Source organism: Falco biarmicus, chromosome 4 (assembly GCF_023638135.1).
Source record: "Falco biarmicus isolate bFalBia1 chromosome 4, bFalBia1.pri, whole genome shotgun sequence".
Taxonomy (NCBI): Eukaryota; Metazoa; Chordata; class Aves; order Falconiformes; family Falconidae; genus Falco; species Falco biarmicus.
Window position 1 is genome coordinate 112842846 of NC_079291.1, and position 17001 is coordinate 112859846.

Below are 17001 nucleotides of genomic sequence, written 5' to 3' on the forward strand. Positions count from 1 at the left end.
AGTACCCACATCGGCTGTGGTTTTGGGCGATGCTGAAGAGTACTACAAAAAGGCAACGACTGGGCAGGAGGTGAGCTCATCATCTGTGAGCCTGTGGCTCTGCTGATGGCATCACACAGCTTGGTGGCAGGAAGTGATACAGGAGCAGGCGCTCGAGAGGAAACTGAATCGAGCAGCTGAGGTTAACTGCGCTGGTGTTTTATCATGCGGCATTTCCCGGGACTTTCTAAGAACCTCAGGCTGGGTTCGGCTGCCCAGCATCAGTTAGCTTGCTTCGCACGCCACGCTCAACTGCGCTAACGGCAGCGGGATGAGGGAGCAGCTGTGCTGACCACATGGCAAAACAAGGCAACATCTGCCTCTCTTGGGTTGCTGGCCCCTTCCCCCTCAAGAGAAAATGTTTAACGAATAGCTTCCTACAATGCTCACTGAAGGTAGGACTCAGCTGCACACAAGTTTTCCTGGCATCTGCCTCAGAAACGGCCCCCAATGGTACAGGCTGGTCATGGATCTGCTCTTCCCCAGGGCTGTAGCGAGGCTGGGGCATCTGTAAGTTCCTGTGACAGTGATAACAGTTATCTGGCATCTCGTCTCAGAGAGGCTTAGATAACTTTGCAGCCCTATACTGAAACTTGCCAGTGTCATCATTCTCTGTGCTGCTGATACACTAGCATCTCTGCTCCTGTGCCACCAGGAGAGAGCACTGCCTTAGAGCACACACTGGGAAGGAGAGTGCAAGACTATCATGGAGGCATGCTGGAGTTAATCCAGAATATCAGGATGTCCCAAATGTCAAGGGATCTTCAACTTTCCCCAACCCCCCACCCCCCCCACCCACCTAAGTAACGCAAGACATTCATGAGCAACTATTTTCACTTTCTACAGACTACATACCACAGCCAGAGAATTTCACTGAGCCATACCTGTAACAGTCATCAGAAGCTCAGATATGTGACTTTTTGGAAAGACAGAGATAGGGATTTCCTTCCCACCCCTCTTTTCTGCCTTCACTTCTGCTGAAGTGGCCACAGCTTCATTAGATGGAAGGAATGTGCTACATGTCCTGTTGTAATGCATCTGGGAAGCCTTCCAAATTCTCCTCTGTAGGATTTACCAGAATGACTGCAGCCAGTGCTAGAGCTCTGGGGGTACATGCATGGTTTGCCAGGAGCATGGCTGCACAATTTAGTCCCATGTAATTATACTTATCTAATTTCAAACCTTGTGTGGCTGGCGCCAAGTTCGAATTCAAGTCACTGCTTCCCTGACGATTTCCTTCCTGAGACACTCCTTCTTGGACCACTAGTTGAGGCTATGAAGAAAAACACCAAAAACAAACAACACCCCACCCCCCACCCCCCACCCCTAAAATTAGGATCAAGGGACAAAATTGCAAATACATAAAGTAGATTTAAAACAAAAAGCCTTTGATCAATGTTACTTAAATAAGACTGTGCAGCCTAGAAAGCATGCCCATTTGTCACCGTTGCCTATACCCAACCATATGCAAGAGCAAGCAACACTGCATGTAGTGTCTGCACACATTCACAAGCATCTCTGAATGGTCATCAGAACCCATAATAAGCTATGATAATACCAGTCTTTTGAGATTTTTTTTTAATATTTTGAAAAATTTTGCAAAAAATTTTGAACATTGTGAAAAAATCTCCCCACTACACAGCTATGGAGAAGGTTGTTTCATCCTTGAAAGCACTTTCTGTATTTCAAGGTATTTTCCTGTCCTGAACAACTAAACATTTTGTCCATCAAAAATTAAAATCCAAATGGCTGTTCTTTTTCTTCTGCTTTGGTTTTGCCTCCCTGCCTCCTACTCCTCAGCTGTTAAAAAAAGTTAATTTGAATTGAAACATCATAATGATTCACTAACCAAAGCTAGAATGACACATTTTGAAACACTAAAAAGAAAAATGAGCCAGTGTACAAAAAGTTTTAATGTCAATAAACCAGCATGTAGCACAGGTTTTTTGGGTTTTTTTTTGGTTTGGGTTTGGGGTTTTTTTTTTGGTTGGTTGGTTTTTTAAAACAAATTACTAGGCAGCTCACTGTTTACAGTAACAAACACCCTAACTTACAGCTCTGGCACAGAACTCAATTTAACCACAAAACCCCAAGCCTAAGCCTACAACTGCAGCTATTACAATCAGTTACAGAAGAGAATGGCTGGAATAGTTTTTTCCAACCTCATTTGCAGCCTGTTATAGATTAGAGATGGCTATATACTATTTCTAGTATGCTATAGGTGTTTGTATAGACTGGGCAAATCCCTGAGTACCCTGATCTAATTAGACCTGCTTTGAGCAGTGGTTTGAACTAAATGATCTCCAGTGGGCCCTTCCAACCTAAATTATTCTATGATTCTAAAAAAATAAAGAGAAGCATAGGTGCACACACAGCTGAGGGATACCAGACATTCACTACCACTACTAGTAGATCCTGGGAGATATCAGGGTGCTCCAAACTATTGTCTTGCTTCTTCCATGTGGCATAAAGGTCTCAAGGAAGAATAAAGAGCCAACTAAATTTATAAGAAAGTGTTTTAATTAGATTACCATTACAGAAAAATACGAATTTGCATGGAAGATTTATTTTGAAATTCCACTTCTAAAAAAAAAAAAAAAAAGAGAGAGAGAGAACATAGGACAGGAAAACTATTCCAGCTACCTTTATTTCAGATGTTAGCTTTTGCCAACACACATGGCTGGCTGTGCCACATAAAATGTTGGGGAGCATGTTCTTGGTGCTGCCTGGCTGCCCCCATTTCCTTTTCCCTGGGGAGGAAGGGAGGTGTTCCTCTCTTGGCAGCAGTGGCAGGCACACAGATTAACTACAAAGCAGGGCTGAAGCCATCTCCTCTGTCACCATTACTGTCAGTTTAACCACAAGACAGCCCTACTAGCAGGTGTTTTAGAAACTGCCCTTTGCTCTGAATCTCTCTTTCAGAGTTGTCCTGCATAGGATCCTCAGCTTTATACAGAATATACTTCACTTTTTTTGGCTTTCCTGAACCCCACAATAACAGAGTTTCACAGCCAAGGCTTCTCTGCCCCAGTTCAGACTGCATCACAGCAACAGGACAAGCTGGGACTGAATCTATTGCTCCCACAGAATTTCACTGCCTTTTTCCCTTACCAGGCAGGAAGCAGAACACTATAGCACTCCTGAGGGTTAAACTTGCCTATGTCAGATTCGATGAAAAACACATCAACTAGTGCCAGAAACTGCCTGCCAGCTCGCCTGGAGGCCTCTGGCCTCTGCAGTTGCATTTACCCACTGTAGTTTGTGGCTACACATACAGGTCACATCCATTTGTACCACTGTCCAAGGCAAGGCAGTAGCTGAGGCCTCCTTCCCCCTCTCCTTTCAACCTCTGCCTCCCCTCACACGTGACCAGGTCAAATTGCACCTGCTAATGAATATCCCTCATAGCCCATCTCAAATCTAGCAATGTCCCAACTACTTCAAAGCTGCTTGTAAAGCCCTGCCACCTTTCACTGCTCCCAAGGGCTGTCACACCACTCAGATTGCCTGCTAGACCTCATGGAACCATCTGGATGCCAGTCCCTGACCCTACATTCACCTGGTGGAGGTATGCCATGTGATGTTCCTCTATTTTCAGCAGTGCTTCTTTTTAGCACAACTCCTCTCCTAGCTATTGCTTTCTATCTGGGTTACAATTTTAAAGTAACTTCTAACTGTCAGCTTCTGAGCTTCCTGAAACTTTCACCCGTTTGCCCCCAGGGTCTGTCTGAAATCTGTTGCAAATCAGAGTTCGAACAGTCTCAACCGCAGCTGGAGAATACAGCGCCAGTGCCCAGCCCTCCCACGAAGGGGTGAGAAACCCCCTCATCTGGGACAAACTCTCAGAGCAGGGAGAACCCTGCAATCATGATCCTTCAGGGAACACCTATACTACCTATTACTTCATTTTGATAAAGTTATCTTCCATCATTGTTACCTGGGGAGTCAGAGGTATGTTTTCTGGCCATACAGATCCCTGTGCCCAGCCCTAGTTCAGGCTGATGCTGTGTCTCACACTTCGCAGTACTACCCTGGCATTCTCAGTCCAGCTCAGCAACATTCAACTCTGCTCTCCATCAGCAGGTAACGTCTCCCTTCTCACAGTCCCTGATGTGCTGGACACTCTGCTTGGCCAGGACTGTGGTCCTCATCTGGTCCAGGGAGCAATCTATGTATCCCTGCTTATAGAGTCTTTGGGCAGGAGAACATCTTCCCCACAGAGCCTGAGCTCCTTCTGACCCACTCTGTGCTTGATAGGAAATCAAGACCTAGAACTGGCTGTGCCTCCTTACCCCTTTCTGACAGCTCTCCAGTGCACATGGCTCTAGTATAGATCTCTCTGAGCTCTACAGGGTCAAGTCATTTTTCTTGCTTGCTTACACCTAATTCATAAAAGAGCATCTTCTCTCCTAATTTGCTGCTGCTTTGTATTTTTCCCTTGTCATATTTCTGCCTCTCTCTAAAAAACAAATACAACCTCAAAAAAAAAAAAAAAAGAAACCCATCAAAAAAACCCAACAAAAACAACCTTTTTTTTTTCTTTTTCTGCTTTGTACCCCCAAGATGTTTCCTTTTCCTCCAAATGTACTTTGGGCTTTTCACAACAACCTGGCCACAGCACCCTACTACTACTGAAAGGGAGAACGCTGTCCTTTATTCATGCCCTTCTGTGTCCTCCTGCTTGTCTTTGTGATTTGCCAGCCCATGAATGACACCAGCAGAACTCACCAGGTATGATGTTTTTGTCTCTAAGACCCAGCCATTTTGGCCTCCAATGCTTTTCCATAGAGCTTAAGGATCCCAATTTGCACAGCTGGCTGCTTTAAGCACTGGTAACATACTGGATTTCCTTACACAATGTATTTAAAGAACATAATAATTATAAGTGGGCTTAAAAAAAGCAATAGACTTTAAGCAAAAGCTATGTGCTGAACCAGACTGTGGCCTTCTCATCTGGATTTCAAAGAAGAAACAGCAACTGTATAGATTTATGGAGTAGATCTCTTGTCTGGGAGAATCAGTTCTTCACTGGATTTGCAGTTCCCTTCCACCACTATCCAAGAAACATTTGAATCCTAAGGTCACTGTCATGTCAGATAAGTCTAATTTCTCCCACATGTGGACACTTCCTCCCTGGTGAAGACTTCCTTCCCAGCCTCCTGCGTAGCCCTCACGGACTGCTAGATCCCTCTGTTTCTGCTGAACCACCCAGTGTCTCTTTCCCACCCATGCACTCCTCTGGCACCACAGCTTACAACCAACCTATAGATTCCTGCAGCAAGTGCACAGCTTGCATTTGGTCTAGAATTTTTTGTGGTAACAGATACACACCAACTAGTGGTTTGTGATTGTTGTGAGGTTTTTTAAAATCACTCCTAATGATAGATAACGTCATTAATTGTTCACAGGGCTGAATAGCCTTATTGATTAAAAGCTTTCACCTTTTTTTCCATGCCTGAAATGTTCTGTCTTCATTTACTGATTCTTACTAATCCATTGTTTGCTGCATAGAAGAGCTTCCTGCTGGCAGGATTCAAAGTTTTGTCATTCACGAAATTTCTCTATTTGCTTAATTTTAAGTGTCTTCTTTTGAGACAAACTGACACACTATGCAATCACTTCAGTCTTTCAAGACTGCTGGGTATACAACCCCTCTGCCTGGGAAAGGATGCAATCTCTGGTTTGACATTCCAAGCCTGGGAAAGTACTGTGGAAGACTAACATGTCTTGAATTAAGTACAGCAGCTCTCCAGGGCTCTCAGAATTCTTCAGGACCTGAATCTTAGGGGTGACTGGAAAGGCAGGTCAGAGCTTCCCAAATGTGTTAGATTTCCAGGCCACCTAGGCTGGTTGGTTGCAGATAGAGAGCCTGAGAAGAGCAAATGCAACTGAAAATCCCCTAGGACCCATGACTGGAGAAGAGGAAAAGGGCTAAATGCTGTACTCACCCACTTGCGGGGCCTCCCTCTTGGCCTCTTCCCAGCAGAAGGTCCTACCTTTGTGGAAAACAAAGCGGGGGGAAAAATACCTTCAGCTCTCATTTGCTGGGCACTATGACTAATACACTGAACGTGGCCAAGGTTGTTGTGAGACAGTTAGCAGAAAAGAAGAAAGCTGGGGATAGAAGACAGTTGAGGAGGAAACCCCTGCCAGACTATACTGGTTGTGACTATTTGGCAATGGTGGAGGAGAAACACTAGAAGGAAGCTGCTGAACAGGCAATGGCAACACTAAAACCACAATAACTGGTTTGTCCAACAGTGGCAATTAAAGCTGAGCTGAATTAGGGGCAATTTTCACTGTCTATCACTAACGTAAGAGAAACCTCCCAGCTTGCTGCTCTAGCAGGGACAGCCAGCTCCTCTCTCACCCATAAAGAAATATAAACCATTTACTCTTACCATTTGTCCAGATACAGCAGTCACTTTCTTGCTTCCTTTTGGCCTTCCTCGTGGTTTCTTCACTGGCAATGGTCCCAGAGCTTCCTCCTAGATAAAAGGAGAAAATCATTTAAGCAGGATCTTCCCTGGAACTTACAGCTTCTCATTCTAATATGTCTTAGATTATCTTATATCAATAACAGCACCCAGGCCACTAAATACCTGGTTGTCTCTGCTTCTCCAGCTGTGAAGTGCATTAGAAGATGGCAATACCCCTACCCCTTTGTCTTTTGGGTTGGGGAAATGAATAAGTTCCCAGAACTCTGACCATAGTGCCTGGAAGAGAAAAAGCCTTGGCCTTCTCCACTGTATTTAGCTACTGGTACAGAAAAAGAGGCTGATGACACTTGAAAATCTCCAGACTGGAACAGAGATCTGCCTAGCTCCTCTCATGCCATTTACTGGCCTGAACAGCCATGGCTCAACACATTAGAGGCACATCCGAAGCCAGTGGCTGAGATGTCCCAGGGTGCAAGTATCGCTGCTTTCCTGAATAGCAGTAATATTTACAACATCACAGCTCAGCTTCCCTTGCTCTTTGTTAGTGAGCAGATTCCCAGGGCTGCCTGCAAATCCTATTAGGCTAATGCTGTAGCATCCTCAGGCAACCTCTCAGGATGATGTGCCCTCACCTGTGGCTGCTTCTTTGGTCTTCCCCTCTTTCTCTTCAGGCCTTCAGTCAGTGTAGATGTGTCGGGGTTCACTGGCCTCTCGTTGCTCATGTTGGCACCTTCCACAGTTTCCAGATGATAATCCAACAGATTATTTTTCCATGGACTGGGAAATAAAATGTATCTCCTCTTTCTTTCTCTATCTTGTTATGGATTCTCCTCTACCTGCAAGGCTGAAATAGTGAGAGAGAATAAGGCATGACAGCTTGCTATCCGCTGGAAGACTCTGGGACACAGCAGACATTCAGAAGCGTAACCGTGCTTCATAAATATTAATTGAACCATTCCCTTACATGGCCTATTGTTCAGCTTTCTGAGGCTTTTGGCCAAAGGAGCTGATTGCTCCAGGTGCCACAGTATGTTGGTACCTCTGTCTACCTTTCCTCCCTAGTTAGCCAGTTTCATCCAAACTGACAAAGACAATGTGTTCAGCTCTCTGAACTCCCCTCTTCATCAGCTTCCATTGTCTGAGGAGGAAGGAGGTGGGAGACAAAGTGGTGGTGGCGAGTTAAAAATGCCCGATTCAAGGGCAAAGCTTCATTTGGAGCTCCTATATCATCAGCTAATCAAAGCTAATCCTGAGGACCAAATTCACAGCAGAAAGAGCCTTATAACTGGGTGCTTAAGAGAACAAGTATCAGGATACAAACTCTTATTAAAGAGGTGAATGTGACTCTGGAGCTGCCCCTCAAGAGTTTGTTCCTAATCACTGGCTGAACAGGTGCTGTCTGGAGAGGTGGCCTGACCCCACCTCAGAGTGCTCAGCCTCTGGTCTTGCACAAGGCTCACTGTTTCCTACAGGACAGAAGTCACTCAGACCTGGGCTTTGCTTGGATCTGGAGCACTGGCTTGTCTACTGCAAGTTTTGTATCAGCAGGGTTGCCAACCTCCTCGCTGTCTCCAAGCTCTGCTTAGTTCCTGCTGTGGTTGGAATGAGCCCTGATCTGACTTGTTTGCTCCAATAACCAAGATCACAAGCTGTTGAAGGTACATAGGACACCAATTACTTTCCTTGCTGCTGCTTGAGGTTTCTCCTCTGGCACTGTCTGCCAGAGAAGGTGGCAGTCTGACTGTGAGCCTTTACACCCCCACATCCCAATGCAGAAAGAGACCTTCACCAGAAGCAGCTGGCACCTTAATCCCAGGCTCATTAAGAGAGGTGGAGGTCACTAGTCCTGCTTGTGTGTAAGTAAACCCTAGCCAAGGATCCAAGTCCAGCTCCCAGTTTGCTGGTCTGCTGGAAAAAGGCACTTGCACCTCCCTCAGACCTTGGCCCTCCTTTCCTCCTTGCCCAGGAGGGAGAGCTCAAGGAGGGAGATGAGACGGGCTGAGGGGACTGAGCCTGGCTGGATAGAGACCAGCAGTGCTGGCTGAATCCTCTTTTGTCAGTAATTCTTACCACAAAATAAATAGCTGAGAATAGTGCAGCCGGGTAACCAACTTCTGTGCAAAGCCATTGCCACCTTCTCACCTAGACATTGTGTGTGTAATCTGCCTTGCCTATAGAAGTTCTTCTACCTTCACCTAAGAAATGTTTTTTTGCAGCTCTTTGCTCTACCTGTTTTGTTTCTCCTTTCTCACTTGTTAAATTAAAGGTAACAACAGCGTGCTTTAACAGCTCTTTGTCCTATGGGCCCTGAGCGCTGCTGGGTCCCTAAGTCCCTCTGGCAGGCTCTACCTGAGGCAATAAAGGCAGCATTGCAAATAAGAGAACAGCTGCCCCATGAAGAAGAGTGTGACTGTTTTCTTCAACATAATGCTGGAGGGCAGAAGCTGGGTTCGGCTCCAGTTCATGCATGAGCAGCCCTACCCAGCAAACTCCCTCTGGATGTCCCTCTGTGCTCTCTGTTGGCACCTGGCTCACAGGTGCTGCTGCACCACTCGGCTTTTCATTCCAAACCTCTGATCAGAGGGCGATGGAAAGCCTGTAGCTCAGGTCTCTGAGTTCAGGCTGCGTCTGGAGGGGAGACAGTTAGGAAAAGAAAAAAAAGTTTCTCTGTACTTGCAAGCCATGCACAGTTGCTGCCAGTTCCCTCAGAGACAAGCACGAAACACTTTTGCAGTCTCTTTCAGAGAAGAGCTGTGCTTTCAGGAACTGTTACCAGAGCTGTGTAGTCTAATCAGATGTTCAAATTCCAAAGATGAGACAGCCTTAACTGTAGATAACAACAAACACCCTGCCCTCTGGTCCAGCTACTGTTTCCTGCATCTGCATTTACTGGTCAGAACTGGGGCTCAAACGGCCTTGTGCTGGTCCTGGCACGTGGGGCTAGCTGAAGCAGGAGGCAGTCCCCGAGGTACACAGGCCCTGGACTGCCCGAAGAGCAGAGGAGCCTTGGTGCCTCTTCCCAAGGGAGCTCCAAGCCAGCCCTGGCTTGTGCTGCACACGGGGTCAGCCCAGAGCACTGCAAAAGTGGCTTGAAGCCTCCTGAGCTTGAGCCTCCCCTCAGGCGCCTGTGGAAAGGGAACAGACAACGCCATAGGAACGTGCAAGTGTGAAAGTGCCGTCCGAGCCAGTGCCCTGAGAAGACATTATGGCTGCTTTGACAACACGGCTTCTACCTATAAATCACAGCAACTGGAAAGCACCGGTTCAGTGTTTCTTGGAATTCAGGTCCTAATGATAGTGTGTGGAAAAGATTTAAGGAGGAAATATAAACATGTCCTTGAAAAGCATCATATATGCATGTTTTTTTCCTGGTAATGCCAAAGTGTAAGGAACAGGATGAATGATGAGGTATGGCAGGTATTGTCAAAGAAAACAACAACAGATGTAGTATATGTGGTGAAGGCTGTGCTGATAGGAAGGCTGACTTATGTATCTGTATTTTATTTTTAAATTTCAGATCACACTATCTGCTTGGTCACCTCAGGCTGGACACGCAGAATCTGAAAGCATCACTGGCAGATGCCGCAAGAAAACTTCCAGCCTTCACACCACGTTCTAACAATGCAGTCATGACAGACACTGAAGCCATTCCTCTTATTGACATAGCCTCTCTTACGAGTTCACCGTAACTGAAACCTGCATTAAATCCAAATTTTGCATGTCATTATTCAAGTAGGAGCAACCACAGTGTACAGAACTCATTTTCCCCAGATGCAAAGAAAGTCAGTTCTTACGCAAAGATTGTTTTCTAAATCTTGTTAAGACTGATACACTCTACAAAGTCTTCCACATATCTGGCAAGCTTTCTACAGGCAGGACTGCAGACAAACAGTACAGAGACTGCCAGGAGACAGCAGTGCCTTTGTACATCACTCTTCCACCTTCCCATCACCCACTAAAGGCACATACTTCTTGAAGGCTGGTGTGAAAAGAAAAAAACACAAGCAAAGCTATACAAGCATCAGCTCTTAGGGCTTTTGTAAATTTTACATGACTCAATGTAAGATGCATAAAAAGCAAAAGCACCCACTGCAATTCTACTTCAAATTTCTCAACAATAGCTTTCCATTTATATATATAAAAACCTAAACCAATATTGACTCCCATTGTATACCAAAAACCAGGTATGTTTTCCAGGGTCACTGCACTCCCTGCTGAGAGTGGAGCTAGCAGGGCTGAATTCCAGTCCTATACACTGTCCACAAGATCTAAAAAGTCCAGACACTCACAGGCCTTAAATCACCTTCATGTCAGCCAAGTACGCAGCTTTGCAAACGATGCAGATATGTGAACACATGTTTTTGGCAGTATTCAGACCTCTGTGTTGCAGAGACATCACCTAAAACAAAGCATCTCATGTCCCAAAAGCATTCCCAGGGACCTGGCAGAGGGCAGGGGATTCTCACAGTCTAATACTTTGAACCAGATTTGGGTGCTAAGTTGTACAAACCCAGTTTTTCTACCATACCAAATCCTTAAGAAAGAAAAGCTCCTCCTCAGGGCAATGGAGCTGTAGTCCAACACAGGGTATCGAGTAGTGTTCTCGAGGGACTTCTTCCTTTCTACAGACTACAGAGGAAGCCTTGTGGATGTGCTTGCTGACTTGGGCAGGTAAATTAAATGGCAGAACCCCATTCCTAATTGTTTCCTCGGGGAGGTTAAATTTTATGCTATGTCCTCAGGAGAGATACAATAGGACACAGGGATGCTTGAGACATTGTACTAAACCCTCTAAACTGTGTGCATGATTCACAGCAAGCGCTACCAGAAAATGACGCTCTAGCTGCAGTGCCCGCATAGGAAATACAGAGCTCAGAAAGCCTTGTTCAAGGCATAATAGGAGCATGATTATAAGAGGCCCTTCATTACAGCCTTAACTCCGGCACTGTCTCTATAATAATAGCAAAAATCTATCCACAGAGCACAACTCCCACTTAGTAGCACAGCACCATTGTTCAGCTGTCACGTGTGACAAAGTAAATCCAGGGTAACTTCACTGACGTGAACATGGTCACTCTCATAAAAGGGAGGGGCGGGGGATTTGGCCCAAGTCCTGCATCAAGTGGAAGAGGATAAAAGACTTTGTTAAAGACATCTAAAGAAGGGGACTAAAAAGGCCAGGCAGAGAAAAACCTTTCATTCCAGTAACTGTAGTAATAACCATCTGCACTTGCATTATGAGAAATTACTTTCACCTTCCAAGAAATCAAATGCTCATGTCTTTTCAGATCTCGCAGCAGATCAAGAAATAACACAGCTTGTCATGGTTCCCCATGGACCGTTTTACCAGAAAAGCAGGACAGCCAAGCTCTAGAATATCTCCCTTGGGAAAGAGCAGTGGTAGTAACGCTCTGGCAAATGCACTTTTCTGCCAGATTTTTCTGTGAAATGAGGAACTTATGGGCTACTAAATCAAGCTTGTGGCAACAGCAGGTAACTGCCATGGTCTCATCAATCACATATCAGAAACATAAATAACCTCACAAGGCGATTTCCCTAACTACTTTTAGTGGCTAAGTCTAAGCCTTCTTTGGTGTCATGCTTAAAAGACTCCTATTTCCTTGCCTGGTTTTTGTTTTCTTTTTTTAAGGAGCAATTTATTGTCATTAGTTCTAGCATCTCTAGAGTCCTTCAGCAGCAACATTCCTCTCTCCTCCATTTTTAAACCTACTCTATGAGATAAAGACACATTAATTGGATGTCCCCCATCTATCTTGCCCAGCTGAACAAGCCAGTGTGTTCCAGTTCTTGGGATGTGATCATATCTCCTGATCATTTTGGATGTCATTTACACGCTTTGCAATCCGAGCTTAACACTTCTGAATATGATAAGGATTCTTACTCTCAAACCTGTTTTCAGTGAGGACATCTTGACTAACTTAACCTCCCACTTATCTGAGAAGCATGGGCTAAGCAGCAGTTCAGTTGGAAAAATTCAGGTTTTGTGTAACATTAGTAGCATGACCTACCCAACTGATTCAACCAGCAAGCTATTCCACCACCTCCAGCATGTCCCAACTGATAGAATATCCAATTCAGAAGACAGAAACTATTCAAGCTTACAGAGGACAGATAAACCACCCCAGGAACTGTACAGGCTTCCATATTTCATATCAGTTCTAGGGACCAGTTCAAGGCCTGAACAGGAACTTCTGGTAGCTACCTACAGAGCTGCACTTCCGACTTTGTTATAGATTTCTCTGTGTAACTCTAATGAAAGGGCCTTCGTGTGTTTCAGTTCCCCATCCACAAAGTGTGCATACTTCCTATGCTGGTGATGGGGCTGCGGGGAAAGAACCCAAGAGAGGCAGAAAGAAGCCATCCTGCCTGTGCCTGTTCCTCTGAGACAGCCAGCACAGTAGGCAGGTGCTACCAGCTGTGATGGAAGCTTATGGACTAAACTCCTGTTTACTAGGAAACAGTGCTAGAAACTTTTTTTACATTGGAGACATGCACAGCTACATGGGAAAAGGGTTGCTGATTACCGAGTCTCAAGCAATGATGTGGACATGAACAGCCTCTGTTTCCTAGTTCCCAGATCCTGAGCACCCAGCTTCAGCACACTGCAAGGGCACCTCTTGAACAAACCTATGATTGATGCAATGCTTGTGAACTTCTCTGTCTAGATACCTGAGCCAGCTACCAGTCTGAGAGGCACCCTGCTTATCCTAATCCATACTGCCACTAATCATAGAAATACTACCATGGCTCTGCCGTAGCTAGCCTAACATAGTCCCATTTCTCCCTTGGAAAAGTGAGGCTTCGCACTTGTTTGTGGAATGAGTCAGGCCAGGTGGGGATCCTAGCTGCCCTGAGGTTCTGTTCATTTCTGTACGTGCAGGACTTTTCCTGAAGGCTGCCACATACTCCCACAGTGAAGGGCTCAACCTCAGTCCTACCTCAGTGCCACCAGCTCCCCAGCCCTGCCAAGGGCCCAGGCTTCCTGTGGTCAGAGCAGGCAAAGCAAGGAGGCAGTTAACCATCCCAGGGAAGATGTGTAAAAGCATGCTGGATGCCAAGACCAGAGAAGAAGAGAGATCTGGAACTTGTTCCTGACTCTCATCTTGGGCAAGTCACGTAATCTTTCTGTGCTTCACATTTTCTGTCTATAAGATTAAGGAATAACACTGGAAGTATTAGAAGTATTAACACTTGTCCTCAACCTGGGGTGGAGAGACTGAGGATTAAATCATTCTGATTTGTAGGGTACAACTCAGAAACCCCAGCAGAAGGGAACAGAGCAAGACATTAGCAGACTGCACCAGCAGCCTCCCCCATGCTGTGTTTGGCAGCACAAAGGAGAGGCTGTCACAACTGAAGAAAAACAGCCCAGATCAGCCACATCCTGCTGGGCAGAAAAACACACCCTCACCCTCTTTCCCCAGGAAGCTGAAGTGGGATCAGTTTGGCCAAAGCTGTAACCTGGAGTCCCCTGCCCTGGGAACGCGGCACAGCAGCGCTGGGGTGCGATTAGGGGTCCCTGGAGCTGCAGTGCTGCCAGCCTGCACAGCGCTTCTCGCCCGCTCCCGAAGCCGAGCAGGCAGCGGAGACAGGGTTCTCACCATCTCTATCCAAGGAAACTCACGTACCCAACTCAGGACCCCAAGTCTTGAGGCCTCCACCTGAGGTCTTAAGACACCCTTCCAACACTTCTCGCAAAAGTATCAAGCAAGATCAGTGACACTCAGTGCCTCTGTGAGGATTGCAGACTCCCCAGCATTGCACATTAAGAGTCTGTTAAAGTTGTCCCTTAGGGAATTTGCCCAAAGACCCAAATGTTTGATAAAGGACTCTCTTCTCTTGAGAGTATCTGTCCCTACACTTTCACCAAAAAGCAAGCTCCCCAAGCACTGCAGAGTTAAACCAGTGGAGAAGAAACAACAGTATTCACAGGGTAATAAAAGGATAAGGAGATATCTGTGGTTACTAAAACAAAATTGAAAATCAGAGTCTTCTCTTACTTCAGATAAGCCTCACTCCGCCACCAAATTACTATCTTGTTCAGCCCAACTACTGACATCAGCCAAACACTGTCCACTTGCACAAACCCAGGAAACGGCCCTCTGAATTTCCTGGTGAGGACAGGCACTTTGGCACCTGCCATGGCGACATACGAGGCAGCAAGATGCAATTTATTAATCCCTGTGCCTTAATAAACCCCAGTGCTTTGCAGATGAGCTCGGCATACACATTTCAAATGCAGGCTGGCTAATGCGGTAAGAAAGGAACAAGATTACCTGTTGAGAAGTTGGGCAGCACCACTTGACCTGACCCCAGCAGACCTAGCAATGAGGGCAGGAGAGCAAGACAGAGGTATCCAGCAGCTGACACCCCTCCTGCACTGGAGAGAAGCAGCTAAGAGAAATCTCTGCACACATTCGTTTCAGGAGCCTTACAATGAGCTGAACGCTATTTATTGCGCTCCCAGTTAGCAATATGGAAAGCAGCATGAGCGCTGCCAGTGATCTCCTTCCGATGGCAGTCCTGAGTAGCAACAGCAAGTGAAACTGAGTTCACCTCAGCCTGCCTGGAACCTCACACTAAACCAGCATCAACCAAAAATAAGAACACCCCACCCCAGCCCACTCACACCAGCCAGCTTGTACCACTGCCCTGCTTGCTAAAAATAAGGCCCATTTCCAAACGTGAAATGAATGATCTGAATAAAGGGGACAGATCGTTTCGCAGACTTCCTTCTTTACAAATGCTAGAAAGAATCACGCTGACCCTGTTTTATGAAAGAAAAATACCAGAACAAAGAAACCCCAAATGGGTAGCCCCAGGAAGGCTTGTGATAACAAAGTGGTTATTAATCTGAGTGCAAAATGTGCTCAGGGCATTTACTGTAAGCCACAAAAAAATGGGAAGCTGACTTCACTTGAGCATAAATATACATGGCTCTAAGTTCGGTATTCAACATTAATTATGTGAACAACCATTAGGGCTGGCAAAAGTCCCCAGAAGTATTTTGCAAAAAAGAATGCAGACTTTTCATATGACTGACTTGGTATATTTAAGACATTTATATTGTGTTTTTTGCACCATTAGCAAACCCAGAAAATTTAAAAAAATCTCAATCTGTACCTGTATAAAACCCATCAGAGTATCTTAGAGACAAAGTCTGAGACTCTTCTTTATGTCAAGTAGTATATTGTTTACAGTGACAGTACAATTGAATAAACTGAAACCTAATTTTTTTTCTCAGAGCTGTCCATATAAAAGATCACTTGAGTTCCTTGGTGATTTATGAAGGTGTCAGTAATGCACTTAAATCACTTACTGCAATCTGGAAAATACCAGTCTCTAGCTTATTAAACCATGGGAATGATGATCTCTTCTTTAAACGTGTACATGGGGGCTCTGGAGATGTGTCCAGCTCTTGGGGCTGCCATGTGTTTCCTCTGTAACCTCAGGAAAGTCACCGTTCCTTTGTACTCAGTTTCCCACATGTAAAATGGGGATAACACACAACACACAGAACACCTGGCTTATTTAGACAGTATTTTCTTGGCCAAGAAATAAATTTCCCACACATAATTACACAGGTCTTAGACAAAGTGCCTCAAGACTTTACTTGGAGCTCCTAACCACTAATAAAACAAAATGAACATGAAATATTAAGAAAAGCCTTTAAGCACCCCTGCAACAATATCTGATCTAAAAATCATTTAAAAGTATATGAATTCAAGTACCTGAAAATTATCTATTAATCTAAATGCTTAAATATATGTAGCTAATCCATCAAAAATCTTCCTGCAGACACACTACTGTATCGTATAGAAACATGCAAATTCTTTTCATTTTTTTAAATTAAAATATTTTAATATTATTTTAAATATCACTAGAGACAAAACTGTATGCATGCTGTAGAAACAGTGTAATCATAAAGTCTAGGTCAGATTTTGAACTGTTATGCTTTGTATGAAATGAAGAAATCTGCAGTTCGTATGGATACTTCCTGGAAAGGAAATTTTAAACTTGATTCTACAGCACTAAACCAGAGATGGTTGACTGTCCACAAGTACAAAGAACATCATTAATACTGTAAAAATTAAACTTCTAGTTAGAAAATGTCAGATATAAAATTGGCACATGGAGTCCTATTTAACCTTTATTGGGCATATATTGAAGAATAGTGTCTTTAATTTAATATCCACACTTCATAATTTCATTAGCATTTAAGGCCAAGAAAAATGATTCAATAATTCTGTATATAAATGACTGTCATTTCATCATTATCCTTGGACTGAGCCCAAAACTTTTATACTTGGCTGAAACATCAGTCCCAGAAAATCATGTGTTCTTGATTTAAAGACATCATGGGATGGAGAATGTACCACTACTGTTGGACATGTGTTCCAGTGGTTAATCCCCTTTAAAAAAAGATGCCTAATTTACAATTTGATTTGTGTGCTTTCAGATTGCAGGTGCTGGTTCTTATCATACTTTTCTCAGATAAGCA

General features: G+C 44.7%; 2 protein-coding genes across 6 annotated transcripts in view; one reads left to right on the forward strand and one right to left on the reverse strand.

The window, feature by feature from the left end:
• C4H3orf18 (chromosome 4 C3orf18 homolog) overlaps positions 1–10221 on the forward strand; it is a 27857-nt gene extending 17636 nt beyond the window's left edge. Inside the window, exon 5 of the mRNA XM_056335625.1 lies at positions 9997–10221. Coding sequence (XP_056191600.1) covers positions 9997–10098 — 102 coding nt within the window. The 3' untranslated portion in view covers positions 10099–10221. The remainder of the gene's footprint in view (positions 1–9996) is intronic.
• LOC130147862 (high mobility group protein HMGI-C-like) overlaps positions 1–15537 on the reverse strand; it is a 20242-nt gene extending 4705 nt beyond the window's left edge. The window contains exons 1-5 of one of the 5 annotated variants that reach the window (XM_056335632.1): positions 14777–15537; positions 8961–9107; positions 7112–7323; positions 6441–6527; positions 5988–6035 (exon numbers count right to left, since the gene is read on the reverse strand). In XM_056335632.1, the coding sequence (XP_056191607.1) occupies positions 5988–6035; positions 6441–6527; positions 7112–7201 (225 nt within the window). In that variant the 5' untranslated portion in view covers positions 7202–7323; positions 8961–9107; positions 14777–15537. Of the gene's footprint in view, positions 1–1221; positions 1313–5987; positions 6036–6440; positions 6528–7111; positions 7324–8828; positions 9108–14776 lie in introns of those variants that run through there. The other 4 variants (XM_056335634.1, XM_056335631.1, XM_056335635.1 and 1 more) reach the window with 4 other exon arrangements.
• Positions 15538–17001: the final 1464 nt, after the last annotated feature.